At 50.6% G+C, this 9,976-nt stretch overlaps 1 protein-coding gene across 1 annotated transcript in view; it reads left to right on the top strand.

Annotated features, from left to right (window-relative positions):
• Nucleotides 1–9,146, top strand: part of SLC1A1 (solute carrier family 1 member 1) — a 77,176-nt gene extending 68,030 nt beyond the window's left edge. The window contains exons 11-12 of the mRNA XM_080820456.1: nt 4,728–4,862; nt 6,938–9,146. Of these exons, the coding sequence (XP_080676582.1) occupies nt 4,728–4,862; nt 6,938–7,184 (382 nt within the window). The 3' untranslated portion in view covers nt 7,185–9,146. The remainder of the gene's footprint in view (nt 1–4,727; nt 4,863–6,937) is intronic.
• The last annotated feature ends 830 nt before the right edge of the window (nt 9,147–9,976 follow it).

Genomic DNA, 9,976 nt, shown 5'->3' with positions numbered 1-9,976 from the left:
GTCATCCAGCATGTGGTTACAAGTCAGTCATCTGTGTTTGAGGCTTAACCTCACCATGATTAACTATGACCTTGGCCAAGGTACTTGACTTCGATAACCTCTTGTTTTCTCGCCTGTAAAATATGGATAATCATAGTACCTACATTTTACGCAAGTAGTGATAATTAAGTCAGTGCACATAAAATGCTTCAAATGATGTGTACAGAGGGAGGGCTCAAGTTGTTACACAGAGAGGGTTTGTGCCAAATAGAAAAGGACTAAGAACTGATCTCTAGAAAGTCCTAATATTAAAGGCAGGCAGAGGAGGGGAGAACCAAGAGGGAGACCAAGAAGGAACAGAAAGGCAGGGGGAGAGCCGTGGGACGGTCACCGCACAGAAACCCAGCGGAGAGAGATTTCCAAGGATGGACTCCTCAAAGAGCCTGATACTGCAAAGAATTCTACCCAAAGGAAGATTGAAATTGTCTGCTCAAGTGGATGCGGAAAACGTCATTAATGAATGTTGCTCTGAAACAAGCCTGTTCAAGATGGTGGCCGCAAGCCATGAACACAGATTGGACACAGCAAGTGCAGGAGCTTCCGTCATTGTAGAGTTAGGTTCTGTAATGGAAAATTCTGCTGGACAGCACTGCTTTGAAGGGATGGGTTGGGTGTAGAGCTAATCTGGCCACTTGCATTCAGTTTGGAGTGCAACTTTACAACTCAGCTGGGTCCCTGGGCCTGCCCAAGGCTGGATCTGGCCTTTCTGGGTGAACTCAGTCTTGTAGCCCCGGTGCTTGGCACAGGCTTTCACTGCAGGTGTGAAGGCAGTTCTAATGGTGTTCTAATACAGTGTATTTTTAACTCCTCCCCAACCCTAAGTCATAAAGTACTTACTGCTGTTGGCTTGAAGCTAACTGAAGACAAGTGCCAACTAGACCATTGGCACATCAGCTGGGACGCTGTCTCTGGGCTCTGGGGTCTACAGTGTCCATGACTTAAGAAGCCCCAGCCAAAAGAGCTTGAGTAAAGTCCTACAGTTTGAGAGCAGCAGTGAGTGTGTTAAATTTGAAACCTTGCATCAGGCCTGAGAAAGCTCCACCACTTGACTTTGGTCCTTCCCAGGGCCCTTGGGCATCGCCCTCACCCTGGCCTGCTGGACACAGTCTGCCCTGAGCTGATTTCCAAGGAGTGGCTGTGCGAGGTAGCCACTGGTTTCGGTATTTGCCGCTTTGTGGTGAACTCCCTCTCTCCCTCAGTTGTAAGTTCCCTAGATCTTAATAACCTTGTTTTTTTTGTTAACCTGACTGCTAGACAAATAAACTTTGGGTGGAGAAGCTAAATATTTCACATCAAAACCTGTCCTCCCCAACCCTCCCCACTCTGGTGTTTTTTGTTTTTTGTTTTTCTAAGATTTTTTTCAAATCATCTCGACACCCAGTGGCAGGGCTCAAACTCACAACCCCGAAGATCAAGAGTCACACACTCTCCTGACTGAGCCCGCCAGATGCCCCTGTATCCTTAAATCAGACTTGCTGATAAATAACCACCGGCCCAGAGACAATCACCACAACCCTGAGGCCCAGTCATCACTGACCTAAAATTTAAAATCCTCGCTGGCTCTGCCCGGGATGGAATGAAATAACAAACATGGTTTTTCCCTTCACAACTTACGATTGCGGCTCCTGCGGCCGATGGTTACAGAGACCCATGGCTCATCGCCTTCTGTGGCCCGCCTGGCTCGACATCAAAGCAATATAGGTGCCATCCACCCAAGACAAACCCTTTTGTGGTTTTATTGCAACATTCACTAATCAAAGGTTACGACTGATGGAAAATAGGATAAATGTGTCTTATAATGAAAGGTGATGACTGGATTTGGGGCCTAGAAGGAGCCTGGAGGAGGAAAGGAACAGCAGTGGCCTTAGTACTGATTGTTCTGTAGCTGTGAGGGTGATCCTGGGGGCAGCGAGGATGGGGCCAGCAGCTGCTGACGCAGCAGAAGTGGCCTCAGTGTGTAAGGATCCGGGGCATCCAGGTGCCCCGCGACATGGTCTCCCCATCCCACAGGCAAGAACTGAGAGCCAGAGGGAACTTGCTTAAGGATGTGCTGCTGCTGGAAACAGGTCTGACGCTCAGGCCTCTGCGGGCTTCAGCTCGGACCCTGGGCCCAGCCTGGATGGGACCTGAGCGAAGTATCCCGTCCGAAAGCTAGATCTCAGCACCAGGAAGGAACTTTCTACCAGGGACTACTGTGTGTTCGACTGTGAAAACCCTGTAAAGACAAAGTCAAATATAGTCAAGCAGAAGGACTGGGTTTTTATATTGTTCCCCCATCTGAAGATTGATAGTTCCCAGTCTCAGACCAAAGTCAGTCAAATGGCTGAAGTTTAGGAGCCAAGGTCAAGGCTCTAAGGCAGAGTTTTCTTGGACACAGTGGGTTTTGGATTTTGAACCCAGCCATGGGCTATAGGGACACGGTTAACCGTGATGGGCTGGGACTTCCAAAAAGAGATCCGTGGTCACGGGCGCAAATCACTTCTGGTAAAGAAAACCTGCTGCTGCCTTCAGTTTAAATTTTTTTCAACCCGCACTGAAATAAACTTAGGTTTTCCAAAGAGTACTTAAGTCAGAACAGATCTAAAGGATTATGTAGGCCTGAAACATTTCGAGGAATTGGGACAGCCCAGAAATCTTTAATTTACTGTAAACTGACGACCCACAGCCGCTGAAGGAAAAGACGGTTGTCAAAGAAAGCTGGCCTGTGTTTGACCAGACCCTCAAGGCCATCTGCAGCACAGGGCGAGGCAGGAGGAGGGGCTGCTTCGTAAGAATTCTGAGGCGTTTTGAGCCCGCAAGAATGTAGATTTGTGGACATAATCAGGGATTCTTCCAGTTTAAATGGACAGTTTCTGTGTCTTCACTTTTCAACCCAGTGGCTTCCTTGGACTATGGATGAGAACAGGCGTCCAAAACATGCAGCGGGTGTCCTTTCAAGTTCCTTCAGAATTCAGGTGCTTCTCAGGGCATGGTGAGCCCTTGTTTCCTCCAAAATGACCAGATTTATTTTTTCCTTTTTTTAATTTAAATTCAATTAATAAGCATATAATGTATTATTAGTTTCAGAGGTAGATGTCAGTGATTTGTCAGTTGCATGTAACACCACGTGCTTATTACAAATGTCCTCCTTTATGCCCATCTCTCCACCCACCTCCCCTCCACCAACCCTCAGTTTGTCTCCCTATAGTTTGGGGTTTTTTTTTTTTAAAGATTTTATTTATTTATTTTGAAAAAGAAAGTGTGAGCGAGAGAATACAAGCCGGGACAGAGGCAGAAGGAGAGAAAGAAGCAGGCTCCCTGCTCAGTCCCAGGACTCCAGGATCACGACCTGAGCCGAAAGGCAGACACTTAACTGTTATTAAGAGTCTCTTATGGTTTGTCTCCCTCTCTGATTTTGTCTTATTTTTCCCTCCCTTCCCCTATGAGCCTCTGTTTTGTTTCTTAAATTCCACATATAAGTGAGATCATATAATTGTCTTTCTCTGATTGACTTATTTAGCTTAGCACAATACTCTCTAGTTCCATCCGTGTCATTGCAAATGTCAAGATTTTATTCCTTTTGATGGCTGCATAGTATTCCATTGTGTGTGTGTGTGTGTGTGTGTGTGTGTGTGTGTGTGTGTGTGTGTACCACATCTTCTTTATCCATTCGTCTGTCAGTAGACATCTGGGCTCTTTCCATAGTTTGGCTATTGTGGACATTGCTGCTATAAACATTAGTGCCCGTCTGGATCACTACATTTGTGTCTTTGGGGTCAATACCCAGTAGTGCAATTGCTGGGTCATAGGGTAGCTCTGTTTTCAACTTTTAGAGGAACCTCCGTGCTGTTTTCCAGAGTGGCTGCACCAGCTTGCATTCCCACCAGCAGCGCAGGAGGGTTCCCCTTTCTCCACGCCCTCGCCAACATGTGCAAAATGACCAGATTTAAATAAGGATGATATTTTTTATGAAAACCTGCATATTCCAAAGGGAAGAATCCCTAGCGCCCCCTTTTATCTGCCTGAGAGGGGTCTTTTTAAATACACAGTAATGAAGTTCATCCGACTGCCTCTCCGGGATGCGGACCTCTCTTCCTTTGGCAGAAAGCGCGTCCACTGGCCAAACAGAGCAGTCAGAAATAAACAACTTTACCTCCGCCAGGGGGCACGGCTCTCTCTCAGTTCAGTGCCATGGAGGGCAGATCCCAGAGGTCAAGAGTCTTGTGATGTCAGGAATGTGCATAAAACCCTCGGCCCAGCCTTCACGGCAACGGCAACTCCTGGCATGTATCGGGTGCCAGGGAATGCCTGGCTGGGTGAGTAGATGGGCGCAGGGAGAAGGAAAGGCCGAGAGATCACTGGCACCTGTCGAGGACAGTGGATGCCTAGAGAGGTAGCTAAGCCTTCCCCGCACGCCCCCACTGGCGAACTCTGCCTTCCTCTTGAATAACCCTCTTGCCCATTCTTGGCCACTCAGGCAGTTCTCCCCTTCCTTGCATTAGAGAGATTTAACGTATCTCCCCGCACCCCCCAAAAAGATCACCACTCCCCGCCCGTCCCCCTCAGCCCTCTAATGAGGCAGAGCTGATGCAGGAGAGAACAGGCTCTGACTGGCCCATCTGGGGACACAGCGGAAACAGCCATCGGGACTAAGAGTTTCACGAGGGGAGAGATGGGCGTCTAACTCCTGCATCCTGTTTCGGCCGCAGCATCACGGCCACCGCCGCCAGCATCGGAGCTGCCGGTGTGCCCCAGGCCGGCCTGGTGACCATGGTGATCGTGCTGAGCGCTGTGGGGCTGCCCGCAGAGGACGTCACCCTCATCATCGCCGTCGACTGGCTCCTGTGAGTTGGACTAAAGGCACTGCCTCGGCGGGGTGGGGAGGCGGGCGCCCCAGCCGCGCGGCGTCTGCAGGCTGTCAGCATTCTGTCCTCAGATTGCCTAATGAGCCATCTGTTGCTGCTTTCATTTCCCTCCGGCCAGGCCATCTGATAACGAGCTTAAACATTAACTCCTCCTAACTCGGAGCCGGGATTCTGAAAGGCCGGTGATCTCCATTAGCTCATTCAGACCTGATAATGCTCAAGGACAGAAGTTGGGTGCGGGAGCAGATGATAATGAGGGAAGGAAGCTAGACCAGGTCCCAGACAGTCCAGACCCCAGAGGCTGCCCTCGCCTCTCGGGGCCCTGGGTCAGCCCCACGGGTTCCGAACGGCCTGGTCGAGGGCAGCCCACCCTCCCGAGATCTTCAGCATCGTCAGGGGCGGTGGCACGAGCAAAGACTCTGGGGTAAGACTGGCCTGAGTTTGAATCCCTGTTCTGCATCTCAGGGGCTGTTTGGCCTCGAGCAAGTTCCTCAGCATCTCGGAGGCCCAGCTGCACAGGCTCTGAGACGGGAACTACCCCGTGTTACCTCCTCCGGCGGGGGGCGGGGCGCGGTCTGAGCGAGCTAACGTGAACGGGGAGCCTAGAACAGGGTTTGACAGTGTGCTCGATGGTGGCCGGTTTTATTGTCACTATTAGAACGGTTTGGACAGTTCACGTCTCAGTCGACAACTCTCTCACATCCACACGCGCACGGGTGAATACACACACACACACACACACACACACACAGGGCTGAGGAACACAGCAGAACATCTGGGCAAGAATGGGCCCTGTGTGATCCCCAGGTTCAAGTTAGAATGAACTTGGGGTCCCAGGCTTTATCCTTAATACCCACTCTGGGCATTGGTCCCCTGGCCCTCGGGGGCACGCGGGGCTCCGAACTGAGCCTTTACTCAGCACCAGCCGGGGGTGGCAGGGGAGAACGGTGCCAGCTGGTGGGCGAGCAGCCGAGGAAAGGGTGAAGAGACAGTCACACCCGAAAGAAAAGCTCCCGCCCTGGGAAGGCAGGCCGGGTGGGGCCCCCTCAGCGGCTGGCTGGTCCCGCAAGCCCCAGGCGGAGGTGACACCTTTCTTGCCAAGATACCCTTTCACGGAGGCAAGTGCTTCCAGTTTTCTTCCTAGTGATGCGGGTGGGTTCGCGCTTGTCTCCTTTCCCTGATTCTTCCCGGAACCCATGACCTTCACTGCCAAGATACCGAAAGAAATCAAAGGTCCTGTCTAGTCCGTGGGATGAAAAGACACTGGTTGGTTCCTACCCGGGACTAGTTCAGTCCATGGCCTTGTTCTAGATCACAGAAGGGCATCCAGAATGGCCTTTCCTGTCCTGCAGAGGTGGTTCTCACGAGAAAGTGTTCAGGTGCACACGGCCTCCCAGCAGGGCCCCACTGTCCTCTCACCGGGACGCCTTCTCAGCGGCATGTCTTCTTCCCACAGCATCTCTTCCGAGCTTCGAAGGGTTAAGGCTGGCTCCGGGTGCCCCAAGGAGGAAGCCGCTCCTTGGCTGGTCCAGCTTTCTGGCTCTGTGCTCTGTAGTGTCGCTGCTGACTTGCTCGTAGAGTGGCTCAGTGTGGCAGAGAAACGACTCCTCTCGGGACACACAAACACACAGGAACCCTCGGCTGCACCCACAGACACACACTCCCCACCAGCACCTCTCACGGGATCCCCTCCCCTTAGTCAAGAGAGAGCCTAGAAAAGTCCCAAGATGGGGGGGAGGGGTGGCGCAGCTTGTGCAATTCTGACCCTTCCTCACATTTCTTTGGGAGGAGAGGACGGAATGTGGGGAGACTGGTGCTGGATTTAGGAGGGTCATTGTGACTTAGCGGGAGCACACACCTGGGGAGCCCGTTTGCTCATTCTGCACTTCTGTAAGCCACCTTCCGCCCCAGGCCTGAGAGGAGTGGAGCCTCTGAGCCGGTCACCAGGATGGCAGCTTTCTCCATTTGCTTAATTCGTAACTGAATGCTTCAGATCCTTGTCTCTGTCCGGTGGCGACTGGAAATGAACTGTGAGCCTCCTGTCTCTCCCCCAGGGACCGGTTCAGGACCATGGTGAACGTCCTCGGGGACGCGTTCGGGACAGGCATCGTGGAGAAGCTGTCTAAGAAGGAGCTGGAGCAGATGGATGTTTCATCTGAAGTCAACATCGTGAACCCCTTTGCCTTGGAATCCACAGTCCTGGATAACGAAGAGTCCGACACCAAGAAGTCGTACGTCAACGGAGGCTTCGCCGTGGACAAGACTGACACCATCTCGTTCACCCAGACCTCACAGTTCTAGAATCCCTGGCTTCACAGGACCAGGAATGATGAAGGACCGCTCCATGAGAGTCATCTCTTAGCAAATCCAAACATTAAATAAGGAAGAGAAAAACACGAATGGCCAACTGTACATTTGATTTGATACACAGACTTCCAGATTATTTTCTATATTTGAATTCACAGCTTTCGCTCTCTGGGTTCTGGGATTTGGGGGTGGGATAACATGAAAGAAAACAGATGAAAAGGAAAGCTGGATTGTCTGCAGTGTAAAAATTCTACGAGAGACACAGTTTGGAAGTTGATAGAGTAGTAACTGTTGGATTAGGACATGGACACGGAAGAAAAATTGCTTTCTCATACGCAGCCCAGTGTTTTGGGTTTTTAAAAAAAAAATACTCTCATTGATTACAAATTTTTACTCAAGCTTTCTATTGGCATGGATTTCCTTTGACTTCTCACATTTTTATAGATTACAGTGCATATAAACACCCCTCCCTCATTAATGTGCCAAATTGTCCATTTTTGACTCATCTCCAGCCAATTTCAAAGTAACTGCTTTGAAAGAAAACAGACCAGCACAGTTCTGCAATCAGAGTTTTAAGACAGGTGTGGGGTTTTGTGGGAAGGGTTCTTTTTTCAATGTACTGTATTGGGACACTGGTTAACTAGTAACCCAGTGTTCGGTATAGAGCTAGATAGATATATATATGTGTACATATTTATTATTTTCATATAAGTTGCCAGACAGAGATCAGAATTGAACCGTCAATGTGAAATAAAGAGCTCTCCTCGTACTTGAACGATAACTATGATCTCAATCCAGACCTGCGTTAGGGCTTCTCCAAACTCCTGTCTCAGGAGCACGAGAATGAAAAATCACGTTGTCTGACTGTACCACGTCTGCGTGTCAGCCTCAAAGCAGACATGTCTTACGGTGATACCCCAAGGTGGCATTGCCGTTCCTCTACGACTCCCGGACTCGACTACACTGGGAGGGGATCCCTGTCAGCGCTGCATAAGATGGCACACACAGGTGTCACTCGCATCAGGCTGGATGTGCTGTTATCCAGCTGGAAACCTCCATTCTTCCGAGGTCAGTTATACCCACTTAAAAATGACAGGACTTTGCCCTTTGGTACCTCTCGGGGCCCAAACCACAGTGGCAAGCTCCCAGCTAAGTTATATTTTAATATGGGTTTGATGGAGTGAACAAGTCACACTGGCCAGAAAAAGCACTGTCCCTGCCCTGGATTCTTGCAGAGTTCAGTCCCATGAAATGAGACGTGGTTCTCAGTGGTTCAGGGAAATTCTCCCGTTGTATGAAACTCGTCTCCTCCTCAGGGAGGTTCGTTCCAACTGCTAGTCTAGCCACCTCGGCTCTGCTCCTGACCGTCCACTTCCTGTCGTTCTTCTGCTAATTTGTGAAGATCGTTGATTAAAAAGTCTGTGCTTCGGCTCTCACCTTGTAAATAACGCTTAACATAAAAACCTGTGTTTACGCCGAGACCGCAACGGTCCCGCTCCTGCAGTACCGAGCAGCCGACGGGAGCCTGTGCTCTGGCATTTAAGAAACCAGACGCTGTGCCAAACAAAGGTCGTGGAAGAGTAAGTACGAGCTCGGTATTGACCACCCGTCCCCGGGATCTGGCGGAGGATGAGGCTGGACTGTCGCGCACACACCATCGATACGGACCAGTGATTCAACAGGAGACTTAAAAGGCAAACACGGGTGGTGTGCGTCGGAAGTCCGTCTAAATACTGATGCGGCTGAATCCCTCATTTGTCGTGGGATGACAGGTCTTACTGCCTCGGCAGGTGGCTGGGATCTCGGGTGCGGGAGGTGGCAGAGCTGCCGGTGACCTCGGGTCACCCTTACTTGGAGTGAGTTTGTAACCAGCCTCTTAACACACTGTGCTGTTAGCCCGTAAAAGAGAACAATGTTCCATCCCAGTCTCAATAAATACTTCCGTCCTTCCTCCTGGCCAGCCTCCTCCTTCCTTTATTCTTTAATCTCACGTACTGAGAAGGGGCGTGGGAAGGTGGGGACATGGTCAGTGGATTCAGAGTGGAAACGGATTATTGTTTTCAAAACTGTTTATACCCAAGGATGGGAAAGCCGGGCTTGACGAAAAGTAAGGGGATGCTTTGCATGAATCCGTGGGGATGGTAAGGCTGAAATACGGGGCCCTAAACGGTGGAGCGTTGGTCCGTATTTTACCACTGAGATGAAAGGGAAGGTATCATTTGGCTAGAAATTCCTGTAGGAATTTCTAGGGAGTCTTATCTCCATGTCATGGTGCGCTGGTTTCACGGAGGGACCAGTCCTGCCCTCTGAGATGTGCCTACAAACAACAAATGGGTCATGACGGGGCTCTCCTGGTGGACTCACTCGTCTATGGCCAACACCAACGGACAGCTCCCTACCCTGAGAGGACAGTGTCTTACAGAAGTGCTTACCACCACCTGGACAGACTAACTGAGGACAGGTACGCCTTCAGGCGACGTGGGATGCAACACCAGCTCCCCAACTACTCAGACTTGTTTGCAAGAGTTAATCCACCTGAGCAGGGTGCCCCAGGACTTGGATCTTGCCCAGAGTACACTCACGTACTGAGAAACAGTGTTACCCGCTCTCCTAAGGGACGAGGTCTCAACAGATCTTTGTGAGCCCACTGGGTACAAGGCCCTTTGTTAAAAAACACACCCCACTCTAAGGAGAGCTGGGGAAATCTCTGCTTGGCTCATAACCCGGCGGTGAGCCAGCAATGGTGTTGGCTTTGCAGGTGTTGAGAATCTTCCCTCCTGGAACAG

Source organism: Martes martes (genome assembly GCF_963455335.1).
Source record: "Martes martes genome assembly, chromosome: 12".
In the NCBI taxonomy this organism is placed as follows: domain Eukaryota; kingdom Metazoa; phylum Chordata; class Mammalia; order Carnivora; family Mustelidae; genus Martes; species Martes martes.
Note: the sequence above shows the minus strand (reverse complement) of the source record. Positions and strands in the feature narration are given on the sequence as shown.